This window comes from Euprymna scolopes, chromosome 8 (assembly GCF_053919585.1).
Source record: "Euprymna scolopes isolate OS-2025 chromosome 8, ASM5391958v1, whole genome shotgun sequence".
In the NCBI taxonomy this organism is placed as follows: domain Eukaryota; kingdom Metazoa; phylum Mollusca; class Cephalopoda; order Sepiida; family Sepiolidae; genus Euprymna; species Euprymna scolopes.
In genome coordinates, this window is record NC_136489.1 from 169,848,327 (window position 1) to 169,862,358 (window position 14,032).

General features: G+C 32.2%; 1 protein-coding gene across 1 annotated transcript in view; it reads left to right on the forward strand.

Annotated features, from left to right (window-relative positions):
- The first annotated feature begins 470 nt into the window (after positions 1–470).
- Positions 471–14,032, forward strand: part of LOC145284020 (uracil-DNA glycosylase-like) — a 42,932-nt gene continuing 29,370 nt past the window's right edge. The window contains exons 1-2 of the mRNA XM_080133109.1: positions 471–684; positions 4,641–4,736. Coding sequence (XP_079989235.1) covers positions 640–684; positions 4,641–4,736 — 141 coding nt within the window. The 5' untranslated portion in view covers positions 471–639. The remainder of the gene's footprint in view (positions 685–4,640; positions 4,737–14,032) is intronic.

Here is a 14,032-nt window from a genome sequence, read left to right on the forward strand (position 1 = left end):
GCTTCCCAGCTGACTACAATTTGATTGTCTTCAAGTCCAACATAAACAAGTTCTTGATGAACCGTCCCCTAAAGTAATCCAATTTACAAAGTTCACACTACTTATGTTTACTACACTATAATCACATTGACTAATGTATAGTATACCCATTAACCCTTATCCTCGAGTGGCCTCTGGGTCTTGATAAGTGGTGATTCCTGTGTTAAAAAAAACACTAGACAATCTTTCAATATTTGTAAAAATGTTTTGTTTCTTATGCTTGAAATTTTTTCATACACAACAACCGTTTTTATCGTTTATTTTATTTTTTTTTGTCCATTTCAACTTGTTTTACATTTTAATTGTTCCTGTGAGTCATTAAAACCAAGATCCATTTAAGCAAGTACCAAGGTGAATTTAGCACTTAAATGGTTACCCGTGCTAATCACTTCAGCATAAGTAGATTTTATTTTCTTAATTTTATTTATTTATTTTTTTCAGAAGTCTCCCAAGATTAAAAAAATTGAAAACTCTCCTCCTGCTTCTCCTCCTCCTTCTCCAGTGCAGTTAGCCAGGGCAGAAGAGAATCGTATAATCGCTCTTGCAAAGTTGCATCAGTCGCGTACGCAAGGTTTGTTTGTTAATGTTGGGCCATCATGGATGAAGGTACTTGAACCAGAAATCAAAAAGGAATATTTTCAATCTGTAAGTATCACAACCCCCCCACGCCTCCTTTTTTTTTTTTTTTTTACATAATGGACATAAGTTTTTATACTGTTCACTTTTGGCTTTTTATATATTCTATTTCTCTGCTCCCTTTCCTTTAGGAAGTATTGTTGGTGAACGGTGTCATAAATCCAGACTTTTCCAAAATCCTTTGAAAGTTTTTTTACACTTTCATAAGATTTTAAGTTATAGTCAACTAACATATTTCCTAACTTCCGGTGTAGCATTACCGGAAGCAGTGACAGGCAAATCAGTTCCTTCACTTTTTTAGGTACTCATGCACTTATTGATCCATGCTGAAATAATAACGTTAATATTTAAATAGCCATTCTTAACATGGAGAAGGGAGGGTGTTTTGTACCTATTCTGTACTTTAACCTTACAATTGAATAAAAAAAACATAAAACTTTAATTAAACTTGGAAATACGATTTAAAAAATAGTGCAGATCAGTAAGTGCATTAGCATCTTTTTTTTCTCACGCCTATATCTCCCCATGTGCATGTACTTTTCTTTCTTTTTTTTTTTTTTTTTTTACTTTTTTCCATTCTTTGATATATTTTTGAAAAAAAATTTATTTATTTATTTTTTTTTTTTCCAGTCTTCTTTTAATTAAGAATTATTGAAATTAGTTTTATTTTATTTTTTAAGAATTAATGAAAAAAACTTTAAAATATTTTAAAACTATATTTTAGGAATATTATGTATACATAATGTTATTTTTATGTTTGAAATTTTGTTATTGTGATTTCAATAATTTTATTTTCATACTTTCATAAACATTTATTATATAAATGCAAATAAAATAATTTTTTAAAATTCAAAAAACTTATTTTTATAATTTCATAAACATCTTTCGTATAAAATTTCAAGTAAAATAAAAACTTAAAAACTAATTATTTCTATCTGTATAATTTTAACTTTTATTGTATATTTTTCAATACTGAAGAACAATAAAAGTGAATGAATTGATTTGATTTGTTACCATTTCCGGTAGCACTATGCCAGAAGTCAGGAAGTATGTTAATTGATTATAATTGGAAGTTAAATTTAAATTTTTTAAATTTCCTACTTTGTTATAAACTTATGAATCAAACGAAATTGTTATAAAAGTGTAAGTAATTTTGTTTAATATTGCTTATAAACTGATTAGATGTGAATGGGATTTGCTGAGAATTTTAAAGCAAGAAATGAACAGTTTAAATGCTTCCAAATTCCTTTGAATTTTTGAAAGCATACAATACAAAGTAATTTAAGTATTAGCAAAAAAGTAATCGCAAACTTGTGGACAAATAAACCAATATGTAATCTAGTGGATTTAATTCTGTAATTAATTTTTGTAAATGAGATCTTTTTAGAGTTTTTAGTACATTATGCTGTTTTTTTTTTTTGTGTTTGATGACATATTAGCCCTTTTCCAGATTCAGTCATTTTCAAGTTCTTAACATTTAACTAATTCATTCATGATGTAAATGTATATCTGTTATGGTGTAAATGTCGGAAAGAATGAGAAGACTCGCAAACAGTAAAATGAAAAATATATTAAACAGAAAATACAGAAACGACGTTAGTTGAGTGGGAACGCCACTCAACTGTAATGTTACAACTGCCTCTCTCTGAGTATTGGGTTCACCGCATGTGACGTCAGGAATAGTCCATTGTCAGAATCTGTATGGGTGCCCCCCCCCCCAACAATATCTATTGTTTCATGTTCTTCGCAGGAAAGATTCTATTCAACTCACAGACTAGAGTTTAGTAGGTACTACCACTTGGTCAGCGTGGAGGTGGGAGTAATGATTACTAAAGGAATGACTCCCACCACCATTAAACAGTTCAGTGCTATACCCAGGATGGTTAGAGCTAGAGATATTGGGTCGGGAAATAAGGTAGGTAGAATGGGGGGGAAAAAAACAAAGTGTGGGAAAGATAAATTTTGGGGTAGATGAATACCTTGCTCAAGGGTTTCTGTGGCAAATTCAAATAACACATGAAACATTGATGGGTATTACAAGTCAGAGTAAACCTGAGAGTAATGATAACTTGAAATTGACACAACAATAATAAACTCATAAATTTATGCGTTATCACTGGGTATGCTTTAATTCCATATTAAAATAGAATAACTAGAATTTCATTTTTTTTTTTTTTTTTTTTTTAACAATGTTAGGTTTGTGTGTGCTAAACAAAATGAAGAAAAAGTTAAAATCAGTATTTTAGATTAGGATAGATTTATATAAAAAAAAAAAGGGTAGAAAATTCCAGTAGAAGTATAATCACAATTAGAATTATACTGTAAGATATTAAATGACGGACAGGAAGTCGCAAGTGATACATTGTGAATAAGCTGATTGTATCATTATCTTGCTGAATCATGATGAAAGTGGGCAGATTTTTCGACAGTTTGTACCTTGAGTGGAGGGGTCTTATGCATATATATTATTACAATAGAAAAATGTGAACATGAAAAGTAATATGGTTAAGCTTAAACATCGAAAAGTAAAAGAACTAGTTAAAACTGGGAAAGAAAACAAGATATTCTAGTAAAAAAAAAATATAAATTTATAACTTAAAATATTGCAGCATTAAGAATTTTTTTTAATTCAATTTATAACATTATATAATCAAGTCTTAACACATCAAAAAAAAAAATGCTGCAATATTTTAAGTTATAAATTTATATTTTTTACTAGAATATCTTGTCGTTTTCTTTTTCAGTTTTAACTAGTCCTTTACTTTTCCATGTTTAAGCTTAACCATATTACTTTTCATGCTCACATTTTTCTATTGTAAACCATGATTTTTCCAGGCTTCCAGTAAATTTATTTGTTCTTTGTTTAATTTGTCTTATTTTTTTGCCTCCATAAACATAACATACACATATGTACAGCAATTGTCTGCTTTCAATAAAATCCCTCAATTATCTCCCTTTCATTCTGTTTCACTTGTTACTTCTCTTTTCGTGAGAGCAGTGAATTGGTAGCAACAGTAGTCTCTATGGAAACCAGTTTTTTATGATTTTGAATACCAGTAATTGTTTTAAATTTGGTCGAAAAATGAGTGAGCAGTGAAGCTTTAAAGCAGTTCTAAAACTGTCACTTAACCATACATTCCAAAACTACCGTGTTTGAATGATAATCTTTCAGATTTGTCTAAGTATAGATCATTCAGCTTTAGGTAGAAAAATTCTTGACAGATTACTTTACCTTCATCAAATGAATGCAGTTGATGTAAATATAATTTCATAAATCGCATTGGACCAAGAAAAGAATAAGGACTTCAACTGACTCATGTCAAGTGAAAAAAAACAATAGAACAGATTTTGGTCTTCGTATGTGCAAATGACTTCTGTAAACAAATATAAGTTGATTCGTGTAATACTTTTTTTTTACAAAGGAGTCACCACTTATGAAGGTCCAGAGGCCATTTGAGGATAAAGGTTAATGACTGTACAGTAGTCAATGGGACAATAATCATAGTAATTGTCAGTAGTGGAAATTCGGTAAATTGGATTACTTAAGGGGACGACTCATCTTATGTTGGATTTGAAGACGACCATATTATAGTCAGCTGGAAAACAGGGAAACGTAAAAGAGTTCCACAGACGTGCAGTTCTAAGAAAGAAGCTTTGTTCATGGAATTTACAGTTGGGTTTAGGCACAGATAAAGAGTGTGAGAAATTATTGATAGTAGTTTCAGCTAGACAAGTGTTTTTAATGAAAGTTTGGCAAGGTGGGGACCATAGATTGGGGTTCAGACGAGCACTTGCCATGAAATACCTAAGGAATCAATAATTGGGTTTAGTTTTCGACCAATCCATGGTACTCTTACTTGGACAAAAGAAGACAACTGAGTTTTCTGTGTGTCATGAATTGCAATATTATAAATATTTAAAAAGGTTGTCCTTGTTTAATGTCTTTTTTCGTTTTTTTAATGTAGCTTTGCAAATTTATTGCAAGTGAAAGGAGCAAGCACACAATCTATCCACCAACAGATGAAGTCTTTTCCTGGACCCGCATGTGTACATTAAATGAGGTAAGACTTCTTATTCTAATATTGATTTGAACTATACTAGCAGGGAGACCCAACGTTGCCCAGGATTGAATGATAACTAGGGCTATGACAACAGCATTTTTTTCAGTTTTGTGACTCTAGTGGGTAAAACTGTTCACTTCTTGTAAATAAAAATAAAAAATACTCGAGCTATGAATAACGCAAGGTCTTAAAAGCATCGATCGCTAACAAACAATCGCCAATTTTCTTTGTGTAGCATGCTCTGTCATGCTGCACACATGACTGCTCGTGTCTCCCACTCTGCCCAGAGGTTGTGGAAGTTTGCCAGCGGCAACTTTTTATTTTTTTAATACCATCCAATCTGCCCACAGTGTCTCTGTGATCGGCCAGTCAATCGTGATCAACGTAATGGGCACTCCTGATCTATTATCTGCAATGTCTACTATTTTTATGCAACACCAAAACATGCTGCACACTGCATATTTATGATGCAACATGCTTTTTTTCTTTTCTTTTTTATATGGTAGTCATCACTTATCAAGGCCCGGAAGCCACTCTGTGATAAGGGTTATTGCGTGTACAATAATCAATGGGATAATCATTAGTAATGGAGATTTGATAAAGTGTCTTAAGGGGGCGGTTTATCAGGAATTTGTTTATGCTGGACTTGAAGACATCCAAGTTGTAGTCAGGTGGGAAACAGGCAAATGGAACAGAGTTCCACAGGCGTGCACTTATAAGAAAGAAGCTTTGTTCATGGAATCTATGTTTTTATTTAGGCACAGATAAAGATTGGGGAAAATTATTGACAGTGGTTTCAGCTAGACGAGTGTTTTTCGTGCTTCTATCTACATCCTCATGTATGTCCTTATGTCAATTTGTAATAAGGTGAGCCAAGTTAGTAGACGTTTAAGGACAAACCATATAATGAAAAACAAATGTAAAAGTATTATGTTGGATTCTTTTGGTATGACCTCAGTCAGCGGACAATGATCAATTAGTAATGAAATAGTTAGCAATTCATGTTATTTAAAATATTGCATTGGAAATTCAAAACAAATGTAAAAATAACATGAACAGAATAGGAAGGGACACAGAAGTCTGGAGAAAAAGAATTTATGCATTAGGTTGGAAACTTTAGGCAATGAACAATGTAGCTTAACAGACTCGCACTTATATATATACTAGCGAGGGGTACCCGGCGTTGCCCGGTTGTTTGGAGGTGGGGGGGGGGTTAAGAAAAAAAATAAGTATGAGGCTCGAACCCTTGAGGCAAAGTTGTGGAAAAAAAAAAAGTGCAACGTTAACCATTGCCCCACCGCGACATGCTTACGGAAACACGTTTGAATTTATTTAATTATTTGGATTTAGCAGGTGCACGTTTTAATGAGTTAATGAGGTCAAGTTTGACTGCGGGATTTCATTTACTGCTAAACACTTTTTTTTTCCCCCCCCAAGACGTTATAGGTAAAAGACTAACCCACATGCGGCGAGCGACAAATATTGAATATTTATCTTCCCGAAATCGAGCAAATTAAATAGGCAGGTGAGCTTCGTTAAGTGTGAGATATTACGATTTATGTGATATAAAAAGTTTTAAAAAGTTGTGAACCGAGCGACTGCTTCTCTGAAAGAAGCCTTTTGTAGACACAGAAAAAGCGAACACACATACATACATACATAAATTTTCGCTTATATATATATATATATATATATAAACAGATATTTACAAAATAGATTGTCATCTAAAGAGATTTCAATAGTATCAAATGTTAAACAAAAGCCAATATTGATTACTATGAACTATAGTTTGTTTATTTTTATTTATTTATTTTTATTTTTTATATTTTTTTTTTGCACGCTTGGAATCTGCAATAATAATAAACACTAGTAAAGGGAAGCACTTTTCAACCAACAAATGAATAGTTTGAGTCAGGATTACTACCGTAGTATCAGTTCAGTTTCTATTATCCAGCAGATCATTAACTCACTGCCCATCACATTACAAAATCTCATTTAATATTCTTTCTCTCTCTTTAGAATTTTGTTCCGACACATCTGGTTAGATGTAAATAAACTCTGTTGAAACTCTGAGTTTGGCATTAGTGTAATAATGTTACCAAGAATTCATGATTTTGGTTTCGGTTTTGATTTTAGCTGAAGAAACTCAAGTTATATATATATATATATATATATATAATGATTGCATCGCTTGGTTTCCTAATGAAACTTGCATGATTATTCAAGAGTGCTCAATATATATAATTGTTCCCATTCCACTGATTGGAGGTCATCCTCTAGTGTTTCTGCCATTTCCTTAGATATGTGTTCATTTGTTTTCCCCTCGTGCCTGTTATAGAGGGTGATGTCATCTGCAAATATACCCATCTTAGAGACAATTTTATCAAGGAGGTCATTTATGAATATTAGAAATAATGAAAGTCCAAGGATAGACCCCTGTGGTACACCCGCATTTATATCCTATTGGTTAGATGTACGACCATCGAGGACAACCGTGACTTTTCTCTTATTTTTCTCTTGATTATGTTAAGTATTCGTCCCGCGATACCATATGATCTGATTTTCCTGAGAAGATCATTGTGCCAAACCCTGGCAAAAGCCTTAGATATATCTAGGGCTACTGCTCTACCCTCCCCTGCTTTGTCCAGTGTATGGTATATATGTTAAGAGATTACAGTTAGGATGTCTGCTGTAGAAGTGCTTGCTTAAATCCGTATTGTTGGCCAGTCAGAAGTTTAGCAGTTGTAAGGTGATGGACTAGAGCTTGGTTCAGTAGGGACTTGAATATTTGGGCGGAGAGCGGGAGGAGGCTAATGGAGTGATAATTTAACAGGTCAGGTCTTTTGCCAGAATTTTTGTAAACTGGTACCACAGAAGCAGTTTAAAAAAATGTTTTCAATTGCGTGTACTTATGTTACAGAACTGTAAAATAAAATGGTGTTTATGTATTTGTTACCATGCTATTTTTTTAAATAGTATTTTCAAGTTAAATTCAAGTTTTACAATATCTTTTTGTTTATTAAATTGTTAGGTGAAAGTACAGAATAGTTACAAGACACCCACCAGTTCAGTAATATAAGTGCACACAACTGAAAATGATTTTTTTATACAAATTTAAATCATTGTGAATTTATTCAAACGGTCCTTTATCTCGCTAATTTAATTCCTCCACCCCCACCCCCACCCCCAAAATATATATAATAAAATGAATTCAAGTTTTACGATGTCTTTTTGTTTATTACTTTCTTAGGTGAAAGAATAGTCACAAAACGCCCGCCGGCCCGGTAACATAAGTGCATAAAAGTACCAATAAAGTGATTTTTAATATCATACTAGACTACCCGTGACCCGTTGGATCAGTATGTTATATTAGCTATGGAATTCATGTATGAGCGTGACACTTGTGACGTAAAGAAAATATATTTTTTTGACATAACGGACACATTTCTATGAAAGTATATTAAAATGAAAAATCACGGACGGATCACTCAAACGTGAAGAAAAAAGTCCTCCCTATTCATGTAAAGTTACCTATTTTTCCCAATAATCGCTCAAAAATAAAAAATTAAGCATTATTTACCTACGAATCGAACGCCGACAAAAATCATTTAGCAGCAAAAACGCACCTGAACCTACCAATGAGAAATATAAGAATGAAAAACCCATATTTGGATCCTTCAATCAAGTTATAGAAACTTAAAATCTAAAAAGAAAAATAATTAATAAAACCTGAAGCAAAAAAATAAAACCTAAATAAAATAAAATAAAACTAATATTGAAACAGATTAGTAAATGTGTCAATAAATTCACCGTTCTCACACAACTATTTTGTGTCTAGAAATGTAAACAAAAAATAAAAAAAAGAAAGAAGGAAAAGGGACAGATAGAGTAGTAGTAGTAGTGTTGGCTTTACTACAATTGTTCTTATGTTTGTCAACGGGTTAAAGTATTTTAGTTGTAAGAAAATAGCAACAGTATAGTTGTCATAAAGAATAGTTGCAAAACACCCCCACTCTTCCCATGTTAAATAATAATTTCAAAATAATAATGTTAATATTTCAGTGCGCAGGTCAAAATCTGCAAAAGAAGCGATTTGTGTTTATTTGTTTAAATTGTTATGGGTTAATGTTTATGCGCGCATGTGCAACCGGATGTCGTAAACTGGAAAGTGGGTTACATCACTTCGGATGCTGCACTTCCGTTTCTTGTTCTCTTTCGGTGGAGAAATCCTTCACGACTGAGACAATTTTTATTTTTGTACCTTTTCTCCACGTTAAAAAAAACGACCCTGGTGTCTAACTCTGTCCTGTGGGGAGGCATAGTAATTAGGTACATCACTTGTTACAAGGTCATTTGAGTTTTATAATTATATAGATTCAACTAAATCCATACCAAACGACATTTAAATGAATGGTTTATTTTGTTGGACCAAAAGTTACTGTGTCTTCATTTCCCAAAAAAAAAAGAAATAATTTACCAGTGGATTAATGCAATAAAAAGAAAGGATTTTACTCCATCTAAATATAGCAGAGTGTTAAAGTGTTTGAGAAATTTAAAAAAAAAAAAAAAAAAAAAAAAAATTTTTTATGTTTATTTTTTTAGAACGTATTTTAAAATAAAAATGAAAATATGTATATAAAAAATGAATTTTACATGTAATTTAAGTTATGTACTGAAATAATAAATTATTATTTAGAAACTTATTTAAAATGGGGAGTATGGTGAAAATATTATGTACTTTCACCTAACAATTTAATAAAAGCGATATCATAAGAACAGAATTCCCTGTTTATTTAGAATTAATAAGAAAAAATATTTATCTTTTTAGTTCAACTATTTTACTGTGTAATATTTATCTCAGCGTGAAATAGATTAAACTTTTTTTTTAAGTTTATGACCGTTTTTGTTATCCCAAAAGCTTAATAATTATTTGTGGTAAATGTTGTGGCCCTGTAGGTGTCAGAATTTTGGAGAATATATTTCCAAAATAAACTATTAAAATTGTTTAAAACAATAATAGAAATATTATTTTTTATTTAAAGCAGTATTTACAAAATGCCGGCAATAAAAAAAATAATATTTCTATTATTTTTTTTAACAATTTTAATAGTTTATTTTTGAAGTATATTCCATAAAGAAAATAAACAACCCACTTTAAACGGAGAAATTACGAGTTTTGTATATGTTATTCGCAGTTTTGTGTTAGGGTTGTCAAAAATTCCCCCAAAATTCTGATACTGCTAGTGGTGATGTAAATGAAAATAACATTTAAAATTACGGCAAACGAGTAGTTTCCAAGATATGAAGAAATGTTAGTTTTAAAAAATGGGGTATCACTTTTCTATAAAGATTTAACGTAAAATGAGCACCCAATTTATGGCCATCGTTTTTTTTTTTTTTTTTTTTTTTTTTTTTTAAGGGGGCTTTCTTTTTAAATAAAAGCGAAGGAAAATGAGTATGGCCACCTTTATGTTGGGGATTGGGAGTCAACGTACAATGAACAGATTAACGTAAAATGAGCACCCCCGTTTCAAAAAGTGTAAACAGAATTTTTGTCGGGGAGAGGGGGTCAACTGTAGGTGCTCATTTTACGTTTAGTTGTGGTCATTCCTACATCAAAGAGGCACTTTGTCTTGTTTGAGGCGAAAATGTAATTTTAAAAAAAATTGCTCGTTGCCCATGAAAAAAAAAAAAAAAAAAAAAAAAATTGGCCATAAAGTGGGTGGTTGATTAGGGTTAAATTATCCCCCCCCCCACTTTTTTTTAAACTAACATCTCTTTATATCTTGAAAACTACTAGTTTGCCGTAATTTTAAACGTTATTTTTGTTTTTAGCACCCTCGAAAACATAAAAGTGGTAATTTAAACGGATTTTTCGAGGGTGGACTAATTCTGCGCATTTACCTTATTTTTTTTATTTTATCGTTTTTTGTCATGTAATTTTAAAAAAAATTTTTTTTTTTTGTATTAAGTCAAACACGGTACGATTTTCTTTTAAATTATTTCTTTAGGTATGTGAACTTTATTTTCGACCTGAAGACATACAGCGAGAGACATCAGCATTTGATGAAAGGACTGGAAAGACAATTAGTGTTAAATTAAAAAATCCCTATCTTAAGGATGGTGCTATCCCTCAAATATTACCAAACTGTCCCTCCTATTTATCGTCATCAACCACTTTTAGAGAGTCTCCTAACGCAAAGAAAATGCGTTTAGAAAATTCTGCTCTTAAGCGTGCATTATGTGAAAGTGTTGCTGACGAGTTAGTTACGGAAACGTAAAACTTTCCATAATATTGATGATTTAGAAAAAAAAATTAATGTTTATAGATAAAAATTATTGGACTTCCATTAGGCAAGACAATACCATCATTATATGCCATTTAAAGAGATGCCCATGCCCCAAAATAAAAATATCTATGGTGATTGAACTGGACTTGGCCGTTAGAGTATTCTGTAGTGATGTGGAAATGAGTGCTATAGGGGAGTATATCTACGGCAACACATCAAAGGCTGTAAATGACAAAGTTCTCTCTCCTCTGATCTCGAGCACGTGGTTCAGTGGGGGAAGACGTGGCTGGTTACCTTTTAATGCATCTAAAACCAAACTCCTATCTTTACATCATCAACGCTCTGATCCCCATCTGACATCAATTGAAATAGATGGCTCTCGTCTAGGAGAAGCCCCATGTTTTGACAAGCTTCTGGGTTTGTCCTTTACTCCTGATCTGAAATGGAACACGTACATCAAGTCTGTTGCCAAGGTTGCTGGAAGGATGGTGGGATCCTTCTACCGCTCCAGAAGATATCTCACTACTGATGCAATTCTTTATCTATATAAAAGCCAAGTACGTCCAAGGATGGAATACTGCTGCCATATCTGGGCAGGAGCTGCTAAAAACAGCCTATCCTGCCTTGACAGAGTACAAAATAGACTTCATGGCTTAGTGGGGAATGCCCTTTTCTCTACCCTGCAACCTCTCTCCCACAGAAGAGACGTTGCGAGCCTATCTTTGTTTTATCGTTATTTCCATGGCAGGTGCTCATCTGAACTCCAATCTCTGGTCCCCCCTCGCCAATCTTTCACGAAAAACACTCGTCTAGCTGAATCCACTGAAAAATTTCCCCCACTCTTTATCTGTGCCTAAATCAAAACGTAGATTCCATGAACAAAGCTTCTTTCTTAGAAGTGCACGCCTGTGGAACTCTGTTCCGTCTGCCTGCTTCCCACCTGACTACAACCTGGATGTCTTCAAGTCCAACGTTAAAAAATTCCTAATGAACTGCCCCCTTAAGTAAACACTTCATTAAATCTCCACTAACGTACTGTACTTGCAATAACCCCTATCCCTGAGTGGCTTCCGGGCCTTGATAAGTGGTGACCACCGTGTAAAAAAAAAAAGTATAGAATTCCTAAACATGTAACTGTAGATTTTGATGGAAAACATGAAAAAATGGACATCGAAGAACAGGAAATGAAAACTTCTAATATAAGTTCTTTATTAAAATTTATCTTATCAGTTTAGCTATTAGTGCAAGATGAATAATTTAAATATTTTAATGCCATTAAGTTCATATATGAACAAATTAACATAATGACAATGAATAAGGTTAATTATTCGAGTGAAATGATGGTATTTTCTTCCTTATTATATATCTGCTCCCCTATAGGGTACAGACTGTTAAGAGACACTAAAAATGTAATTTTACCATGCTATTCAATCATTCGAAGATTAATCTTATTAACTTTTATGAATCCTGTCATTGAACAACACAATAACGATTTTCTCATGTATATTAAAAGTAAATTCAAGTTACTAATGCAGAATGACATCACAGTATCTTTACTTGTTGATGAAATACATCTCAAACCTTATCTTGAATATAAAGGTGGTAATATTTGCTTTTATGCTTAACAGTGTATTCTCACAATATAAGGATGTTGTGCATGTTATGCCAACTAAATGTCTTCTAGCTGAGAACTTATTTAACATAATTAAACGTGTAATAATTGGCTTAGAAGATATAGGGTTTAAGGTATTATCTGTTATAACAGATAATAATGCAATAAATAAAAAAGCTATATCTTTCTTTTGTAGCCAATCAAAGCTTTCAATTGTATATCCCCATCCAGTTAGAACGTCTAGCCCTCTTTTCTTCTTATTCGACTCAGTGCATATATTAAAATGCATTAGAAACAATTCGCTTGGCCAAAAAGATGAACATAAATGCATGATGTTCCCAAAATTTTGTAATAATGGAAATCATGAATTAGATAACATCCAAAGTGCTCCATTTTCTAGTTTACATAAACTTTATGCTCTAGAATCTCAATCACTTGTGAAATATTGCTATAAGTTGACTTCAAAAGCTCTTTCTCCGACAACTTTTGAAAGGCAAAATGTTAATTTGGTTTTGCAAATTTTCACCGAATATACTATTCAAGGGTTGCTAACCTTAGGAAAATAGGAATGCTTGCCAAATTATGCAGAAATCGCAGATTACATTCAAATATTTTATAATTGGTGGACAATACTGAATGTTAAAACACCATATAAAGGTTGTCGACTTCATAATAAATATGCTAATCCACTTACATTAAATAGTGATAATTATAGTTTCCTAAATGTGTTCTGTGACTGGTTAGAAACTTGGTATAGCATTTCTGGAAGATATGGTAAGTTAAGAAAGGAAACATATACTGCTTTGCACCATACTACTTACGCAATTTTAGAATTGACTAAATATTGTATAAATGTATATATTACCAGGAAATTTTCAGACAGATAACCTTAAGGCAAGGTTTGGCCAGTATTGAGAACTTAGTGGAGATCAGTATAATATATCAATACGTCAGGTGTATGAATGTGAAAAAAAACTCAAAATGTTGTCAGTTTTCAAATTGAGCTTACCAATTAATAATCGAACTATTGAATTGAAAAATTTAAAAGAAACTAACAAGGATGAAATGACAAGGGAGCAAGATTTACATGTTTATAAATTTAACATAGACGTAACAGAAGATGATGTTAATCAATGCAAGAAAGTACTTCCTTTTATATTATACTTAGCAGGTTATTGCTGTTGTGCAGTTTTCAAAAAACTGAAATGCAATAGCTGCAAAAATTTAATATCCGGGAGAGAGGCTGTTGAAGAAATAGCTGAATTAAACAGCTACTTTCAGCGTATTAACAGAGGTTCTCTGTTAATACCCTGGAAGTAGCTGTTTAATTCAAATGATATAACTAATAATTTTGTCTTATATAATTATATAGTTATAAACAAACTTACAAAATG